At 42.5% G+C, this 21,137-nt stretch overlaps 1 protein-coding gene across 1 annotated transcript in view; it reads right to left on the bottom strand.

Moving 5' to 3' along the window:
- LOC131067793 (uncharacterized) overlaps window positions 1–21,137 on the bottom strand; it is an 87,685-nt gene that overhangs the window by 9,244 nt on the left and 57,304 nt on the right. The window contains exon 3 of the mRNA XM_058002948.2: window positions 18,041–18,125. Coding sequence (XP_057858931.1) covers window positions 18,041–18,125 — 85 coding nt within the window. The remainder of the gene's footprint in view (window positions 1–18,040; window positions 18,126–21,137) is intronic.

The raw sequence follows: 21,137 nt of genomic DNA, 5'->3' as shown, positions 1-21,137 counted from the left end.
CACCTTGGGGAAATATGTTGTGGAGTTTGATTATGAGTTGACTTTATTTCCTATTGCCCATGCTTGTGATAGATAGTGGCATTGTTGATATTGATTACTCAGAGCCTTGTGGGCATGAGATGCTGCATCATATTGATTCCAGTCCTTCAAGATTTTTCAAAGTATCATGGATGGTAACATTTTGGAGTTACAAGAGAGGTTAGTGCAGTTTTGGCTTGATGTTTTCACTGATGTGATTAGAGTGGCGCAGCATCGACATGGTGGGTTCTTCCTGAGACAGACATGGGACCCTGGGATTGTACTTGCTTTGGTGTGGATCAGTTTAAAAAAAATTGGAGTTGTGGTGGCATTGCTTGAGGACAAGCAATTTTGGGAAGGGCGGATTGTAATGTCCCATTTTCCACTCTAATTTGTTTTGGAGACTGTTTGTCAATTTCAAGACACGTTGGTCAGTCAAAGGTGGAATTAGGGTTTCCTATTTTCTAGAAGGATGTTTTGGCATTTTTGGTGGCTTACATGTTGGGATTTTACAGTTCTGATTTTGAATTCCTTCTAGGTTTTCTGAGAGCTTCGTAATGGTGTGGCATGCAACTAAATCTGAGGACTTTTCTGAACTTACTATTTTTAGTAAGTGGAGGCGAGGACAGCTTATTTTTTGGGTTTTTTTTTTGGTTTTCGGAGAGCCTCACGATGGTGTGACATGCAAATGAATCCGAAGACTTTTCCGAACTTACTATTTTTAGTAAGTTGTGACATCTGCTCAGAACGTGGTTAAAATGCATTTGGACACACTATTTTTAGCAAAATGCTATTTTTAGTAAGTGCTATTTTTAGTAGGGTTTCAACGGGTCAGTTCAAATGACTATTTCTAGCAGGTCAGTTTGAACAGTTGGTCTTCCAGCATTTTTGGAGCTATTTTGGCAAGTTTGAGCTTATGTTGGGCGACTACTCGATTGAGGAAAAAATATTTTATAAATGAATTATTTATAAGACATGATGGACGCATTAGAAAGAAATAAATTAATTTTATGAAATAATTCACTTTATTACCTTGGACGCCATAACACACCTTATTGATATTTTTATGAAGTATATTTGCTACCTTGAGGGGGTCGATTTGTTGGAAAATGTTGTTTAAAGTTGGATTATAACTTAAGGCAAATGGACGATTTATTAAATGGATTGCTTAAGTTATATTAAAGTCATTTTCTCAATTATATGTTGGGAGATCACATTATGTGTTATTTGCATTTTAAAAAACCGTAGTTTTACAAAAAAACATAAAGAAATTAATGCATTTAGAGAACATAAGAGCCATAATTGAAACATTACACATGTCACATATTCATAGTTTCAAACTTTCAACTCTAAAATGTATAATACCAAGATTTCTTCAATGCTAATTATGTTGTTATATGGAGCCTAATCAGACTCGGAGGTTAGTTAAATTTTCCCTACTTCCATCAGCGCAGTTTCCCCCTATATTTTTTGACAGGGGTTTGGGGGCAGCGCCCCCAAGTTGGGGTCAAGGGGGGGTCGGGTGTTATTTTTCTTTTATTTTTCACTCCCTCAGTTATGCCAAATGAAGGCAAAAAATTTTTTTAAAAAATCAATTTTAAAGCTTGCATGACTTTTTTCCTGGGTCGCGCAAGTCTGTGCAAAAGACTCGCGAGTCTTTCAAATGGACTCGCCTCGCAAGTCCTTGGCGAGTTGACTCGTGGCTCCCATGGACTCACAAGTCCGTGGTGAGTCCACGAGTTTTTAAACTATGGTTTTTAGTGTTTGAGTTTGTTGTTTGGTATGGAGTTGATTGTGAAAATCATTCATAACTCTGGGAATCTAGTTGCCGCTTCTGGGTATCTTTCCTATGTCTTCCTTTGTGTTAGGCGATTCATTTTGCTAAGTTGTGTGGGTTTTGGAGTTAATTTGGATTTTCTAAAGAAAATTGCCCTACTTCCCAGGCCATACCATGCTCGAGTTGTCTAGAAATGTGTGCATTAATGTTTTAGGCAAGTTTGTTGGTCTTAATTAGGTTGCCTCCTTAGAAATCATTTGCAATCAGTCTCGAGTCTTTTCGTTGAGTTTTGGAGGAGTTGTGTGCATTTTCGTTGTTGGCGGCATATTGTATGTACGGGAATAATAAGTAATTAAGTAATTAGGAAGTACTTTGTTTAGTGATGTAACCGAGGATAGGTAGTTACGGGTGTGACAGTTGTCCCTCGCACCCTCTCGGTACCTTTATATACCATGTGATGTAACTTGCCATTATTACGATTATGAATGGAATGGTATCTTTTTTGTTGGATAGCAATTGATATACATTGTGTAATTTAATACATATGACTGTGTTTATCTGAAATCTATGGCATTATTGTTCTTTGTTATGTATTTCGTTTGCATGCATTAAACTGTTTGCCTAGTGGGTAAACATCTGGCGTCGTTGCCGAGTTAAACCTGGGAATGACGGGAGTATACTACATGGCACAAAGATAATGGGCCAACCATTGAATGAAGGGACGAGCAGCCCTAAGGAAGAAGAACCTGAAGAATTCTTTAAAGGGGAAAGGGCATTGACAATAGACTTTAGGTGCATACTGCAAGAGTCCATTGAAACTCACATATGAAGAGAAGCAGCACGGGAAGACATTCTTGAGAGTGTTGTGTGGACTTCCATCGAAGTGAGCCCCGCAGTGAACCAGTTGATGAACAACCTGCCCAACCTATTGGCACAAGCTTTCCTTGCCCTTCAAAACCGTCGAGAGGAAACATACCGTGAGAACCGGCGGCAACAAATCTTACAGCAGTTCGAAGAGAGGAGTCTGCGCGAGAAGGAAGAACGTGACAAAAGTCGTCGACGAACCTTCAATCCCATGGAACGAAGGAATTGATGCTCGTGATGCTGAATAAGGACAAAACTATGTGCCTAAGGGACAAGAAGAAGACGAGCACGAGGCAGCAGCGAGGGCACTAAGGTTAGAGCAACAAGTCGAACGTCGGAGACGGATGAAGAAAATTGCTGAAGTAGGAAGCAGGAATGGCAATGATGGCTCGAGTGGCGAGGGCCAAGTTTTTGTGTTAACAGAAACCACTAGGAAGCGGTTGCGAGACCTTTCCCTCACGTTGGAGGAGATTGGCGATGGGAGTACGGTAGAGTTGTACACGCCATTTAGAGGTGGCAAGACCAGGAGAGAGGAGACCGAGACCGAGAACAAAGAAGTGGGAGATACCGGTGCAACCGAAGGTGTCGAGAGGACACAAGGGCACAGTAGTAGAAGCAATCTGTTCGGTTCAGGCTCATAACACCCTAGTAGTCAGAGTAACTTGGTGGGACCCAAATCTCAAAGTAATTGGAGATGGGAAGGAAGATCCTGTACGGCATTTTTGGACATGTGAGACGATCTAGTTGGCGAATGGAGTAGCCGACAAGGCTGAATGGGTGGTGCAGTTCCCTGCCACCCTATGGTAGCCATCGAGTGGTTCTCCGATACAGATAAGACGAAGGTAGGAACTTGGGACGAGTTATAGAAAGCCTTTGAGACGAAGTTTCGACTCCTTCAGGACGACAATGAAATTGTCGTGGAAATCCTGAGTGTGAAGCAAGGAAAACATGAGACAGTTAGAGCATATAGCCGGCGATTGAAGGAACTGCTGGGAAAGATGGACAACCAGCCGGCTGATGGATTAAAAAAAAGGTGGTTCGTGGAGGGTCTGAAATCATCCCTCGAGAAGAAAACGAAAAATTATACCACCCACGACCTATGAAGATGCCTACAACCGCGAGATGGACCTAGAAAGTGAAGGCAAAACATCTAGTAAGAAGAAAGACAAGTCCTCTGGTGACGAGGAATCCTCGGATGGAAGTACCAGCGATGAGGGATCCAACAAGAAGGTGCAAGCCCTCCCGAAGGACATGCACCACATGATGAAAGAATTTAAAAGTATGAAGGGAAGCATGAGCAAGAATGAGGAAGTGTGGTGCACCGAGTGTAAGGAGGAAGGTCATACAAAAGGCACCTGTCCTAAAAAGGCCTTCTGTGAAATTTGCCAAGTGTTGGGACACTCCACCAAAGAGTGTCCCTACAATATGAAGACATGAGGGAATCAAGTGCTCTTCACCCAGAAGCAGCTGTCGCCATCCGGTGTGGCGGGCACATCCCAACCCCAAGCCAACACCACGGCATCATCCGGTGGTTACAGAAGTAACCGAAGGGGAGGAAGAGGCAACAATAACAACAATAACCGGAGCCGAATGCAGTACGACGCTAAAGGACGGCCAATGATTCAATGTCAAGCCTACAACTAGTGGGGACATTTTGTGCGAGATTGCCAGAAGGTTGAAACCCCTGAAATCAGGTGCAAATGGTGTGGTCCTGGCGACCACAACAATACAAATTGCCCCAAGCCCGAAGTGAATCTATTAAATATTGAGAAACCTGGTGAGGAAAAGGAGGTGTTGGCACTCACCTGGGCACAAGCAAAGAAGGCCACCTACCCGAACCCTCGTACAAAAAAAGAAAGAGCACTGGAGGCAAAGGGTGAGATTGAACGAGGCATGATGACAGAACGATGGGCAACGACGGAGGCGGCGAGCACCTCGTCCCATTCAGAGGCGGAGAAAAATATTATGCGGCAAGTCTTGCAGATGGAGGTACTGGTAAAGGTGTAGGAAATTCTCGAAACAATGCCACAACTGAGGACTGCCATCCTGAGCTTTGTGCATAGCACGACCCACACATTTTCCTACACATCTTCAAACCAACTGTAAGTCCCAATCAGCCCTTCGGCTAACCCGATGCTGCTGGCGGTCAATAGTGGTCGGCACCCCGCGGTGGTAGAGATGGGTATCCTTGGGACCATTCTTACGAATACCATCGTGGACGGAGGATCTGGAGTAAACGTGTTGCCAGAGAAAACGTAGAAGAAGCTGGGAAAGCCGACACTATGGCCACCCACATTCAATCTGGTGGGAGCAGACCAACATGGTATTAAACCACTCGGCACCCTGATGGCCCAATAGGAGACCATTGGCACACAGCCCTTCTTACTGGATTTTGTGGTAATCCCCCTTAAGAAGAAGGGCTACGACACCATCTTAGGGAGAGGGTGGTTGGTGACAGTGAAAGTAAATCACAATTGGAAGAGGAACACCCTCTCCATGGAAAAAGGTGGGCGGAAGTATGTCATTGATCTCCACACACAAATGGTAAGCGAGGAGTTGGCGTCTTCTCGGAGACTGAATCAAAGGAAGAGATGACTGGTGTGGATGAAGGAAAGGAACAGATGGAACCAAATAGTGAAGGAGTGTTGGAACTCATTGGTTGCTCAGAGGACAACATATGCTCATTAAATGGACTCTTCCATTGGCAGATGGAGGACTATGAGCTGTTCCAATGCAACATGCTCTAGATAGAAGAGCCAGATGAGAAAGATGTGTTCCCACCAGAGTACGGAGAATACAGAGAAGGGGAGGCCCGAGTGGATGACGCTCCCGCACATCAGTTTGAGAAAGACAAGCCTATTAAGTATGAGGAGTCCAAGTTGAAGGTGAACAACTTGGGAAAGGAGGAAGACCCCAAAAACATAGTGGTGGGGGACGATTGGGATCCCGTGTTGAAGGTAGCAGCTTTCAAAATCTTTTTGGAGTATAAGCATGTTTTCGCCTGGACATATAAAGATCTGAAAGGAGTGCCCCCCGAGATGTGTGTACATCGCATTCAACTGGTACCTAGAGCCCAGTCGGTGCGGAAGAGGTTGTACCGGATGAACAGAAACTATGCCGCAAGGGTCAATGAGGAAATAGAGAAGATGTTGGAAGTTGGCATCATCTTCCGGGTCCAGATCAGTGAATGGGTGTCTCCGATTGTCATTTCCTTAAAGAAAGGGGCCAATCAAATCCGGATTTGTGTCGATTTTCGGTGCTTGAATGCAGTCACTATCAAGGATCCTTTTCCCATACCTTTCACGAAGAGCATATTCGAAGAGGTAGCCAACCAAGAAATGTATTCCTTCATGGACGGGTTTTCAGGATACAACCAGATCTTGATCGCCAAGGAGGATAAGATCAAGACCACCTTCGTGGTGGAGGACGGCGTGTACGCATATAACCGGATGCCATTCAGTATATGCAATACACTTGCAACTTTTCAAAGGATCATCCTGCACATCTTTGACAAGATGTCTGTGGGAAACTTTAAGGCTTTCCTTGACGATTGGTCAATTTACAGTGGGCAAGACACACATCTGGTAGCCCTAAGGAAATGCATGGAGAGATGTCGGAGGGCAAGGTTGGCACTCAACCCTAAGAAGTGTCGATTCATGGTGCCGCAAGGCAAACTGCTCGGGCACATTGTTTGTAAAAGCGAGGTTGAAGATGGATCCGGATAAGGTACAGGTGATCGTGGAAATGGAGCCTCCCACGGATGTCACCGGGGTAAAATCCTTCTTGGGCCATATCGGCTACTATAGAACGTTTATAAAGAACTTTGCTCAGATATCCTACCCCTTGGACAAGCTCACTCGGAAGGGTGAGCTATACACATGGGGGATCCCAGAAGGCAAAGCTTTTGAGGAGTTGAAGACCAGGCTGGTGGTGGCCCCTATCCTTGCATACCCCAATTGGGACAAGGAGTTCCATGTCCACGTGGATGCCTCCAATTTTGCAATTGGTACCACATTAGCTCAGGTGGGTGACCATGGATTGGATGGGTGACCATGGATTGGACCATCCAATCTATTTTGCGAGTAGATTATTGTCTAAGGCTGAAAAGAATTACAGCACAACAGAGCAAGAGGCCCTAGGGATGGTATATGTCGTGCAGAAGTTCAGACATTATCTTCTGGTGACGCCATTCACGTTTTACGTGGACCACCAGGCACTTATGTATCTGGTCAATAAACCAATTATTAAAGGAAGGATCAGTAGATGGTTGCTCCTGTTGCAGAAGTTTACATTCACTATCATTGTGCGACCCAGAAAAAGCCATGTGATAGCTAACCAACTATCAAGGATAAGCTCGGGGGAGCCGCCAGAAGGGGTTAATGATGAATTTTCGGATGCTCACCTGTTCCAGATCACAATATTGCCATCATGGTATACTGCTATTGGGGAATATCTCTCCACTTTCGTGTTCAAGCAAGGTATGCCACCTGGGGAACGGAGGAAACTCGTGTTGAGAAGCCGTACATTCCAGTTAATTAATGGATTGTTGTACAAAATGGGGCCGACCAAGCGTTGCGTCGGTGTGTAATGGAGGAAGAGGTGCCAAGCGTTCTGAGGGAGGCACATGAGGGCCCCGCAGGAGGCCATATGGGACCCAACACTACCGCACAAAAGGTGCTACTTGCAAGCTTATGGTGGCCCACATAGTATAATGACGCCCGAGAGTGGGTAGTAGGATGTGATACGTGTCAAAGAGTCGAGAAGCCACTGAAGAGGGATTTCATGCCCCTCAACCCCTCGCATGCTCAAGAGTTGTTCGAGCGCTAGGGGCTGGATTTAATTGGGCCGCTCAAGGCTAGTCATGCCAGGAGGTGCCGCTACATTGTGGTAGCCACGGAGTACTTAACTAAATGGGTAGAAGTGAGGGCCTTGCCTGACAACTCGGCCTTGAGTACCGCAAAATTCATTTATGAACAAATAATCACGCGATATGGCATCCCCATCCAGTTGACCAGTGACATGGGTGGACACTTTGTGAGCCACGTCATCAAATTACTCACGGCTGAATTCAAAATTTTTCACTCATTGTCCAGCCCTTATTACCCACAAACCAATGGCCAAGCCGAGGCTACCAACAAGATTCTGTTGGAGTGATCTATAAGTCGTGCGGTGTTGAGGGAGAAGATTGGGAAGAAAAGTTACCCTTTGTGTTGTGGGCCTACCGCACCACCTACAAGGTGACTACAGGTCAGACGCCATTCCAACTTATGTACGGGCAGGAAGCGGTTGTGCCAGCCGAGTTCATGATGCCAAGCCTCCGCATTGCCATTGAGAACAGACTCGGGGATATGGAGAGCCTAAGGGAGAGGTTATATGCCTTGAACAAATTGGACGAGAAAAGGATGATGGCTCAGTGGGCCACCGAGGCAGCCCAACAACGCAAGAAGATGTGGCATGACAAACACTTAATGCGAATGAGGCTCACCTCGGGACAACTGGTGCTAAAGTACAATGGGCGCAATGAGATTAAACCCAACAAATTCAAAGTAAGGTGGCTAGGGCCATATAAAGTTCGAGAAGTCGCTGAAAACGGATCAATCAAGTTGTGGACACTAGATGGACGGGAGGTTCCGGACAGCGTTAATGGGTCGAAACTAAAACCATATCATGAGCGCAGACAGAGGGACAGCCCAGAATCTTCTCGTGGAGATACTTAGGTAAAATTTAAATTTAAAAAATTAAAAAATTAAAAACTAAATAAATAAAAATAAAAATTAGAGAACTCACCGTACGACCGAGATATTAAAAAACCATACAAATGAAAGAGAAAAACATATGTACAGTCAAGTCATTAAAACCATACAGACAGATTAAAACATATGAAATCCATATGGCTCAGAGGAGCAAATCGCAATACGTACGGCTAGAGGAGAGGAACATCGTACAGGTACAGGTGACGAGGACGTCGTACGGCCATTGGACAAGGAGGACAACGTACGGCCGAAGGAGAAACAGAGGGTCGTACAATGACATTGACTAAAAATTTGCACAATCGTCGGCATAGGCAAAGGGTCGTACAGCCGCAAGAAGAGTACAATCCGTACACTACCATGAGCTTTTGTACGGCTGCCGAAAAGAGAATTATGTCCGGTCGAAGCAACTATTCTGTACGATCGAGCACGATCAGAAGTTCCGTATGGACATGATGGAGTTCGTACAAGAGGCAGGAGTTTTAATCCGTACATCACTTAAGGAATCGTGCATAGCGGAAATTCGTACTTAAACAACCAAATCCGTACAGGGCAATACACAGCGTGGGACACTGTTGACGTGTATTTTGTACACTATCAAACACAGAATAAAATACCTAAAGGTACCTTATCCTCTCTTGAGTAAAGCCTCTGATTGCTGAAGATATCGCGAAAAAGGATCAATCAGGATGACTCCAAGGTTCTTGTATGTAGGATCTCTACGTGTGGATAAGCTCTCTGTGGTATGATGTGATTTGTTGGAATCACAAGGGGACTTACATTTGATGATTGAACGTCTGATCTGCTTTGAATATTGCTGGAACACAGGATCTTACTCGCTTTGACTTGAAAAAAGGAAAAAAGATGAGGGCGAGGAAAAGATCTAATCCTAACACTAAGAATGTAAGAGCAATGAATGATCTTTGATGAAATTCTAACTAAGTCTTGTTTTGACATCCCAAGACCATCTCCACAAGGTTAGTGCGATCTTCGAAGGAAAGCTTTATGATGTTCAAATCATCACTGCAGGCATAGACACCATCAGGTTGATGCATGTCGATGAAGAAGCAACAATGGAAGTTAAGCTTAAGCTAAATGATTCCAGTTGACTACGCAAGGCAAGTCTGCAATCAACAAACTGCTAGTAGTATGGATATACGAATTTCACCATCAATCAAGCACATTTCTTCCACTCATCTAATAACATGAAATCAAATATGAGAAGTATAAAGACCATGCAAATTGTCGAATCGACCCATAAATTTCACCATTTCTTCAATGAAGTTACAAGTCTTTTACAACAACATCTTGGCAACAATCTTTGCCTTCTCTCTCTACTCTACTTTAATTGCTATTCTATCAACTAGCTAATCACCTTCTAACTACTCTCTATTTGTCTTCTAACTGCTTCCAACTATATTCTAACTCCTTTACAAAATGAAAAGTCGGGGTTTATATAGTGCCCATAATACAATTTGATGGCTGAGATCAATTCGAGATCAATGGCCAAGATTTTACAATGAAAACCCTAATTAGGGTTTGTTACAACCATTACATAACATTTAATGCTCGACCAATGAAATAATTGTATTGCTTGGACACATGTCCTCTCTGGAAAAATCGACCAATGGATAGCTAGGGTAGGTACATCGGAGTTTGTGCCACCTTCCATGAGTTAGGTACATTGAATCTGGACATGCTGAGGTGGACCACACTGACTGGAGAAGTGATGACTAGGATGCCACCTCGTCTGACACTTGTAACTTGGTAAATATTCAACTTGATGTTGTTGAGAAGCTAGCTTTAACTAATTCATCTGGAACTATCTGCTTCTTCAACGAACCCTTGTTCTAACTTCTTGTGTCCTTGATGTGCAGGATGATTGTTGTACCTCGCCTTGTAATGCTGGATTGGAGAAGTCGCCCTTGTTGATGTTTGATCGAAGAAGGTCGTCCTTGTCGATGCTAGGCTGGAGGAGGTCGCCCTTGTCCTTGCTTGATCGTCCTTGATGAGAACCTGCCGACTTGTAGATCCTCCGGGCTTTGGAGTCGCCATCTTGATACCTACACAACATTTCAAAATTAGTAATATATCTTGAAATCTAAAAATTAAACTTTAAAAGGAAGATTCAAGATTTTAATTAGGAAACCTCATGATAAATCTTGAGTTATCATTTCCTAATTCAGGACTTTCAAAGCAAAATTTAAATCTTCAAAAATGGTGCCAAGGTGATTACGCCATACCTCCACTTGGGAATTAATTCTAAAAAATGATGTAAAAATAGATGAATTTTGCTAGGCAAAGTGTAGATCAAAGCTCTCCCTTGGATAAAATGCACCTCCTTTAGCTTGGAAAAGAACTCCACCTTCCACTAGCTTCTTCAAGATCTGGAAATTCGCCTTCAAATGTCTTCAAAAATCTGGAAATTATCCTCCAATCTAGCAAGAAATTCTCCTCTCCAATAGCCTTCAAGATGAATTTCGCCCTCCTCAAATTGCTCTTCAAGTTCGCATGAGAGATAATGCAAGAATGATTTGAATTGTGAAAAAACACCTCCAATATATAGAGCGCTCACCTTCCACTTACCCATGAGGCCGACCTTGCAAGTAAAGGCAAAAAAAAAAAAAAAAAAATTAAAAAAAGAAGAGGCGGACTTGATAAAATGAATAAAAATAATACCTCAAGCGCTTCATCTTTTAATTTTAATTTAATAATAATTAATTTAAAATGCCTCAATTAATAAAAAAAAAACAATTTTCCAAGGCTTAAAATTAATTATTAAATGCTATGCGTTTTTCATTAAATGCCAATTTAATTAAAAAATTTAAAATATTTCGAAGCTTTTTAGCGAACTTGGCATCTAGTGCGATTTGCTAAAATAAGGCAAAAAATAATGAATGTTGATAACTTCGCTCTGGTCCCTTGGAGAGGGACAGGAGCGCCTTGGCAATTATGAGCTCCCTTATGTTTTGCTAATTTTCAAAATTATCTTCAATGGACCGATTATGCCTCCCTTCATTCATCTCAAACATGAAACTTGTTTTACCTTTGCCAGAAATTTGTCTTGTGAGAAAATCGCTCTGGTCCCTTGGAGAGGGACAGGAGCGCCTATTGCCATTTGGGTTGATTCTCTTCTTTGTAGCCTACTCAAGTTATATTCAACGGGCAAAACATACTTCCCTTGACCTCTTCAAATCGCGAAATCACTTAAATCTTGCAAGGATAATGCAAATTTGGAATTCAAGCTCCGGTCCTTCAATGAGGGACAGGAGCGATTTTGCAAATCCACGCTTATCCGTCCTTTGTTAGGCTTCCAAACTATCTTCAACGGGCTAAAAATGCCTTCTTTCATTCGTTTCAATCACAAAACTTGCTTCGTCCTTGCAAGAAAATTGCACTTTTTAGAAAATCGCTTTGGACCTTCAGCAAGGGACAGGAGCGCCTTTTGTCATCTTGGTATATTTCCTTGCTTGTGGACCACTCAAATTATATTCAATGGACAAAACATGCCCTCCTTGATCTCTTCCAATCATAAAATTGTCCTGATCCTGCAAGGACAGTGCAAATTTGAAAATCAAGCTCCGGTCCTTCAGTGAGGGACATGAGCGAATTTTGCAAATCCAGGCCAAATCTTTTCACTTTTCATCTCGAAATTCCTTAGCTAGGGAAGATTTCACCTTACTTCATGCTATGAATAAAAGTTAATGTCCAAAAAAGGTCTAAAAATTGTGCATATAAAGAAAAGCGCTCTGGTCCTTCAGTGAGGGACAGGAGCGAATTTGACCTTCTAGGCAAAAACTTCTTCATTTCATTGTTTTTAATCAAATATGGATGCCCTATCACGTTCATTTCGTCCTCCACCATGCCTTTGATGTTCCAGTTTGACCAAACAAGGTCAGGAATGACTCAAATAAGCCTTTTCGCCCTGGACCCTTGGTGAGGGACAGAAGCGCTTTGCCTTGGTCCCTTGGAGAGGGACAAGAGCGAAATTCGCTCTGGATCCTCAGTGAAGGACAAGAGCGAAATTTGACTTTTTGAACTCTCTATCAAGATAATTTTTATGGAATATAACATTTAAGTATAAGAAAGGAAATGTCACTTATACTTTAAGTTATATTCCATATATACTTTCAGGATGTTTGAGAGTGGTTTCAGACCTCCAGGAGTTATATTGCAAAATCTAGTTTTTTGAGGTTTTTCAGTTTCCAGACTCAGTCAAATTTCAAGATCAGGACATTCCAGACTTAGCCAAATTTCAGGATCAGGACATTCCAGACTTAGCCAAATTTCAAGATCAGGACATCACTCAAACCAGACTTGCTATCCTATTGATCTCCCCGACAGCACTCAAAATGCAAAGGCTAACTAACAAAACCCTAAAAGATCTAAAAAAACAAACCCTAAAAAGCAAAAAGCAAGGGTCCCCATTTGCAGTGGGGCGATGTGTGAAAATGTCACAACAGACACCGAGGCAAGGCTCACCGGCACAGAGGGGAATTTTTTCGGCAAAACATGGAGTGGCATTCGAAGGAAGCAGGGTCCCAAGTATTGAGGGGAGTAAGCACATTCTGAAATTTGTTACCCTAACCCTATTTTTCTTTTATATATAAGGGCACGAGACAAAACAGGAAGCAGTTAATGGACCCCAGCAGAGGAAAGAACTGGAAAAGACAGTTGCAGCAATTACCTGCTACAATGCCGTCACCATCTGCCAACAAGAACGATATTCGGATTTTGCCTTCAGGTGTCAAAGTAAGAGGCGGCATGGTTGACAGCAGCAAAGGCAATTGCAAAAAGGTACGACCTAAAGTGCAAAGTCAGATGGCAGCGAAAGATGATGTGACCGTCGACACCATTACTTTCGAGGGTTTGAGTGGAGCAGATTGTAGAAAATGGTGGACCGAGACCCCGCATGATGATCCCGTGAAGGCACAACTACGACAAGCACAGGTACACTGGGCCATTCAGATGCCCATATTTTGCATCAAAGATTTTGAGGTCGTGTTGAGGCTTATGATCGGTAAATACGACAACCACACGCGGCAGTCGGTGTTCGACTATGAGCACCACCAGGTTACGGTCTCTTTGGCTTCCACACAGTTCACGAGGGTTTTTGGTATCCCAGGGACGCAAGGGAAGAAAGTAGATAAGGGCTAGAAGATATCTCCAGACTTCAAGGATAAACTCCTGAAGTTGATGTGCACGGACGACCTCACACAAGCCAAGCTCGATAGCCTCCAGCATGCAAGCAATGAAAGAGGCCTGAAGAAGTCTTTTTTACGAGAGGGAGAGTGGCGGTGCCTCTTGGATGTGTTGAAGAGCCACTTGATGGAAGCCAGTAGGGCTTCGCACATTGCCATGGCGCAAGTTGTATTGATGAATGGCATCCGCAATGGTGTGGTATATGACTGGGCATCTGTGCTCACTAATAGGATGGAGGAATTTATGACCTTGCAGCATAGAACTTTCTATATGTCGTACCATGTCGTTGGACTCTTCTTGGATGCAATGCATCTTTAGATACCGCCCTAGACACAGCACTTGGCACCACACGGCTGTGTACACCCTGGAGAGCTGCTTATATTCTATTGGGTCCATTTAGATACCTTGGCACCGAGCGGAGACATACAAACAGGCAAGAAACGAAAGCGAAGGGTGGTGGTGTCCAAGTCCGAGCCCGAGACTAGTGGCCAAAGTGAGGAAGAGAGTGCAGAGGACTCTGTAGATACGTCACAGGCCACAGAGGGCAGTTTCAGGATGGTAGATAGAGGAGGACAGCAAGTGGAGGAGACAGTGGCGACACCTCCCGCAGTTACGCAGGCAGCGGCAGCCACACCCCCACGGAGTGAGTTACCCCAGCAGAAGGCATCATCAAGTGCCACGGTAGCCCCTCGGACTCTACCACTTGGAGCAACAGTATTGGCAGTGCATGTTCCTGGGTTTGGGCAGGCCCGGACACCAGTACTTGTGATCCTGAGACGCATGGCCACGGCATTGGTGGCCCCACTAGGAGCACCCGAGGACAAAACGGTAGGAGGTAGGATTCCCACGACAGCAGTGGAGGCAGGGACCAGTGGGGAGATGGTTGGTAGTGAGGTTGTCGTAGCATCAGAGCACCTTGGAGGGAGTGGTACCCCTTCTCAGACAGATCTGAGTGCTTGGCTGAGTCGATATAAGATGGCACCGGTTGGAGCAGTTGTCCTCTCTCCACGGCATGAGTTGCCGAGCCCCTACAAGATTGTGGACTTGGTAGGAGATAGCTCACCAGAGAACTCGAGAGTAATGCAAGGAGACCACTCACCCATTCGTGAGTTGGTGTTGAGTCCCAGGCGAGAGCAGGAGTTGATACAGAGCCCCCCTCATGTTGAGCTACCGCAAAGTCCTCACCAGGATGCCTAGGAGAAAGGTGTCCCCGCATCTTTGAGAGTGGATGGTGACATGGATTTCGAGCAGTTTATTGCGGACATGGTTGCTGGAGCTCGAAGGATTGTAGCCTCAGCACGGTCCCAGGGAGATGCCAGGACAGAGAGACAAACAGTTGGAGAAGTTGCTTGGGTTTATGAGGAACGGTTGCACGGCACACTTTGCCGAGTGATTTGAGTCAAGGGGGTGGGCTACTACGGAGACCTTGCAGATGTTGGAAGATCGGGGTCTTCGAGAGCAGGTTGGAAAGACCAGCACACAGTCCTATTGCGGAGGGTAGAGCAAGTCTTTTGTGAGACATACTATGAGCTGAGGCGGACAAAGCATATTGCTCAAGGTAAGGAGACCCAGCAGCAGGAGGCTATGTCGTCGAGGGAGGAGTTGGCTGCTCGACTCCAGCAGATGGAGGAGTAGCACAGGGAGCAGTTAGCTTGGGAGAAGGCCTCGCGGGTAGCAGAGAGAACTACCTTGGAAGTAGAATTGGTAGAGGAGAGGTCGGAGAAGGATGCCTTGGGGCCACGGTTGGAGAAAGCCTGGGAGGAAAGGGCTATGTTGGAGAATCGTCTCGCTAGTGCCTTGGAGATGGTGGAGAAGAAGGATAAGGAAGTCCTGGAAGTCGCAATGATGGTGAAGACGGCTATGGAGTGACAGATGGTTGCAGAGAGGGACCTGCAATTGAGGACTGAGCAGGTCTACGAGTTACGGGCATGCCTAGCAGCCACACCACGCGCATTAGCACCATCCTCACCAGGGACGCTTCCTCAGCCCCATTCTCAATCTTGATTTTTTTCTTTTGATCCTACCGTTTTTGTTGTCAGTCATCAGGAGACGACCTTGTTTTTTTGGGGGGGATGATGTTGGTGGCATATTGTATGTACGGGAATAATAAGTAATTAAGTAATTAGGAAGTACTTTGTTTAGTGATGTAACCGAGGGTAGGTAGTTACGGGTGCGACAGTTGTCCCTCGCACCCCCTCGGTACCTTTATATACCATGTCATGTAACTTGCCATTATTACGATTATGAATGGAATGGTATCTTTTCTGTTGGATAGCAATTGAAATACATTGTGTAACTTAATAGATTATGACTGTGTTTATCTGAAATCTATGGCATTACTATTCTTTGTTATGTATTTTGTCTACATGCATTAAACTGTTCGCCCAGCAGGTAAACATTAGTGTGGTTAGAAGTTATTGGTCTGTGTTATGCAGCTTGCTGGGAAAAGTATACCAGATTCTGAAATTTGAAGTGTGAGGTTGTTTTGGAGGGTAGTTGGTCTTTAGTAGCTTGTGGAGGGCATTAAACATTATTTATAGCTTTGGACAGTGATATCTTTGATCTGAAAATCCATGATATGTATTGTAAAGCTGATTAGTAGTACTAATAGCTATCTTATTTCTAGATTGTATCACTTCCCCACTGAATAAGTGAAAGGCTGGCTTTGCCGCCTATCTTATTTCATTGTACTTTTGTCCTCCTGCTAAATAAGCGGTTGAGTGGATTGTTATTAAGTTTTTCAGTCCTCCCACTGCATAAGTGGTTGAGTGATCTATTTCCTTGTTGTAATAATCGTCCTCCCGCTGAAAAATGGTTGAGTGATTCTCTTTTAGTTGTTCTTGCCTGTTGGACAAGCGGAAGGGGCTGGCTTGCCACCCGGCATTGTAATTTCAGTTGATTATTGAAGCTAACGATCCCCTATTCACTGTATGCTCTCACCTTCCCACATTGGGCTCTTGGTGATCAGAAAGTGGAAGGGTTATCTTTCAACAGTATTGAGTTTATATTTCCTAACCTTAACGGGTGTTTGTGGTGTTTGAAAACTGAAACTTTTCAACAAAAAATGTAAGGGTATATTTCAGAGGGGCACTAGGAAAATAAAAGGTATTCCAAGCAAGGGCCCATAAGCATCATGGATGATGACCCACTTGTGAAGAATAATACAAGGACCTGAAGGTACCTGGTTTCACTTCAACTTATTCAAATCTAATTAACTTGATTCATGGACTCTCCCCCTTTAAGGATAAAGAGCTGCATAGCGTGCTAGAGGACAACCAGATGAACAAGGGTAATGAGGATGTAGAGCTCACACTACTCTGCCAACACTTTGCATGAGTCCATTCTGCTATACTTATTTAAAATTTTCTGTAGGCTAGCTTTGAAATGCCTGGAAGACTCTTATGATATCCAGATATTGGCCCTTGATTTTTGCTTTACTAGCTTGTATTTCTTTAAAAAAAAATTATGTTGGAACTTCCAAAGACCCTACCAAAATGCTGTATATTCTGTCTGTTGCTGCCATTTTGCTGTGAACTTTAATTATCTTTTCTCTTTTCAGTTTATTACCAAGAAAATAATGTTACGCTAGAAAACCAGGACTTATAGGTAGAGAACAGACTCTGTGTCTTTAAAAAATACAGCAATCTAGATTCATACAAAAAACTGAGGGATGAACCAGGAAGGAATAAAAATCAATAGTAACTGAAAAAATCATAAAAAGGGGAGCACAAAATCAGTTGGTTGCTTATGAGGAGGAAACCAGAAGCAACCAACTGTTCAAGCAAGAAGAATGCTGAAGGGACTCTGAGATAACTATCCACAGAGATGACTGTCTAATAAATATCCTAACAAGAAATGGGAGTTAACAATCATTCAAAGGCAAGTGGGAAAAGCACAAGAATACACAGTAAGACAAGCAAGGATCATTATGGTGGAAAAGCAAGACTAATTAGCAACTGTTGGATTTCGCTTCTTGTGCTACAGATATATCCCATTCTTACCTAGATGTGTAATAATAAGGTAGTAAAATGCATCTTCAACTGACACACATTTGAAATCCAAGACGAATGAAATGAGCTTATTTAATAGAACTGCATTTTATCAAGTGAGATGTTTTGCATCTCCATAGCAGAACCAAACATGACCATAACCAAGAAATACAGTTATAAAATTTAAGACCGCCTTAGTTAAAAAGCTAGATGATATAACTTTTGGGTTCTCATTTCACTATGGATATTTCCTTTTCTCATTTAGATTCATAATGAGTCAGTAAACTGCATCTTCAACTCATACATTTAAGCTGTAAGAAGGGAAACAAAATAAGCTAACTTAGTCTCTGTAAGAATAACCTCGTTGTACCTTAAATATCATCTCCACAATCAGAGAAATTCATTTTGAAAAAAAATAAGGCATTAAAGTTCTTTTATACCTTTAAGAAGTTTCCATGCCACACGCTGGGAAACATACTGCACAGCAAGTCTTTCCAGCACTCGTCTTGTTGTAAGCACACCAGTCTGGCAAAAAAAAAATCTTTAACTCAAAAACTTCCAAAATAATACTGTGCATAGAAATACGCTCAAACATTAATGTCCAAAATTTGCCCCCATACCTTTAGTATAATATTTATGCACCTAATACGTGCTTTAAAAATTTGAAAACTTGAAAACCTAAGGATGGACCTTACACATTCAGTACATATCTTAGTCATATGAAATGGATATCGCATGGTCATGTTTTGCAAATATTATCAGAGTAACTCTCAAGTGAAGTTAATTTCCTGTCTAAATTTGTAGCCAAATTCATTCTGTGAATGGTATCATATACCACTGTACACTGCAAATTCCATTCAATGCTATCATGCCAGCAGCCTTCGGTGTTTAACATCTCATGCATAGTTATAAAATGAGAAATCTGAAGATCTAAGCTATTGTAGTGTACAATGACAAATACAATGCATATCTTCCAGTTATATGAAATAGAAATCACATGGTTTCTGTTTGCATACAATGCATATCTTCCAGTCATGTGAAATAGAAATAACATAGTTTGTGTTTTATAAATATTTAGCACTCTAATTCTCAAATGAACTAAATTTCAGGTCTAAGTTTGTAGCGCTTCAGTAGTTTAACATCTGGCATCATTGACCCAGTGATGTTGGATTAGACTTGAATAGAATCGTAGTCAGGCAATAATTGTTGATGACAAAATAACAAGATGAAGAGAAAATAAATGAGCCAAACAATAAAAGAATCATCTGACACACAAACACAGAAAATATCAACTCACTCAAGACCTTGGGTACTTGTAGGAATTTTCAGTCCAAAAGCACACCAGAGAAGAATCAAATAGAAACCAAGTACCCACAGAATCAATCTATGTTAGCTTAGTTGTAACTGAAGAAGTTGATCCACTGTTCGATAATTTGCCTAGGATCCTAGCAAGGCACCATATAATCTTACAGTTTACAATGTGCCAAAAGAAACCACAAAGTATGCAGACAACAAATATCATAACAATATGAAGATAGATGTTGCTAGGAGGAAGAAGAACAGAATGAAAACTGATGTTATACCTTATTGGATTAATGTCACCAATCCCTAACAAAGGTGAGAATAAGGCACGATGGTCGAGGGGCAGACCAAGAAACCTGACAATCCATTAGAATGGTGGAACAATGAGATTGAAGGAGGCTGCAAGAACCGGCTGACTTAAAAATTCATCCAAATAATGTCAGAGTTGAAGTGAGCACCAACACCAAAGTGACAGTTGAAGCTGAAGCTGTGAGGAAAGGTGTCTCAACCTTTCTCCTAATGTTGAGAACACAAAAAAAGCAATTTACAAGCTATAAAACAAAAAAACTCAATTTCTTGGCTATAGAGCTGAGCTTTTGCCAAAATAAATATTCTAGGTTGCTCAACATTATTTCCCTAATGTTTGAGACATGAACCTCTTTGAGATCTACAATTTTATTTTTTTTAAAAGAGCCCAATCAGCTTCCTAGATCAAAAGTTATGATCTCGGGTTGTAATTGCAAGGAATATCCATGCACTATAAGAGAGAGTTACACTTGTTGACCAACTTATGACACATCATAAGACATCTTTGAATGGAGATAATGGAGCCAAAATGGAGTGTCCAAGTTGGTGAGTGGATGATGATGATTTTTTATAGGTGGATGGAATATAATGAGTGTTTTAGCTTGTGGACTCATCTTGGGATTTGGGTGTTGGACTTTCAACTAGAGATTTGGGTGTCACATTTTAGGTGGTTTTAGCTCATGGTTTCCTAATTATCATTCGATGGTTTCATATATTTCCTCTCCTATTCATTGGGTGCTTGAGACGGAAGTTTCAATAGTGAGTTTTGTAGGTTTATTATGTTGATGTTTGTAGCTAGGTCGGATTCCTTCTAAGGCCGACCTAGCGTATAGATGACTAATTGACCTATCGGCCTTAGTCACTTAAAAGGTGCAAGATTAAAATATAAACTGTCTTTTCTATAAGGCTGACCTTATAAAGTCCGCCAACCTCTTGGTGAAATATTATATTGCTTAAGGGACGACCTTTGTGAAAGGATGGCTATATCATATATATACAAGGTGGAATATCCATTCATTTCAATCAACGAATAGAACGTACACAATCCTACAGCAGACTGAATTTAGAAGGGAAGTGCTCAGGGGAGACAATTGGGTATTGTCTATGGTTGGGAGGGCAAATCATTGCCCGTGGTTAATCGAGCACACCTAAAACAACATGGTATCAGAGCCAGGTTAGGGATGAAGGCAGAAACAATGGAGATTGCTGAGATTCAAGAGTCGGAGAATATCAATCTTCCATTAGAGTGAAGGGTTTCTGTTGTGTGCAATTACCCATTTCCATCATCGGATCTAGACTATTTTCCTTGCAGAGGCATAGAAACATATCATGATTACCGGAGTCAAATAATATTGATCAGGGTTTAATATTCTGAGCTGCACTAAAGGCAAACACTATATTCCTCTGGACCATACCGGAGAGCGTTATCTGGGGTCAATGAGATCCTATTTTATTGTAAACCTATATCTGCATTATAATATTTGATGAGAATGTTAGTTGCGTTGAAATATATGCATCGGTTTATCAAACTAGTCAGATCTGAATTTCTTCTGGTAACATTTCGATGTATCGACTTCATTTCACAGCGTGAATATACTGTTCGGGACTTCTGGTGTTACGGATCCTTCGTCTCCTCAGGACTAGACTTTCATCACCATGCTCCGTTAGGCGTTGTTGCATCATGTATATTCATGCCGGAAATATATTTAGCGTTATCTTATTGCAGAAGCTCATATTTATTGGCACGGAAAATATTGTATTGAAGCAACTTTATCAAAGAGGTTTATCGGGATGTTTAATCTATCTCTGTTCACTCAAACACATATCAGATTAATCAGCAGCTCAAGGAGTTTGTTATTTGAGCACTGCATCCACAATAATCAGTCACGCAAGAAGCAATCACTATCGGAAGGTGCTTTTGTACTTAGT

Source organism: Cryptomeria japonica, chromosome 3 (genome assembly GCF_030272615.1).
Source record: "Cryptomeria japonica chromosome 3, Sugi_1.0, whole genome shotgun sequence".
Lineage (NCBI taxonomy): Eukaryota > Viridiplantae > Streptophyta > Pinopsida > Cupressales > Cupressaceae > Cryptomeria > Cryptomeria japonica.
This window is presented reverse-complemented; position numbering and strand designations above follow the sequence as displayed.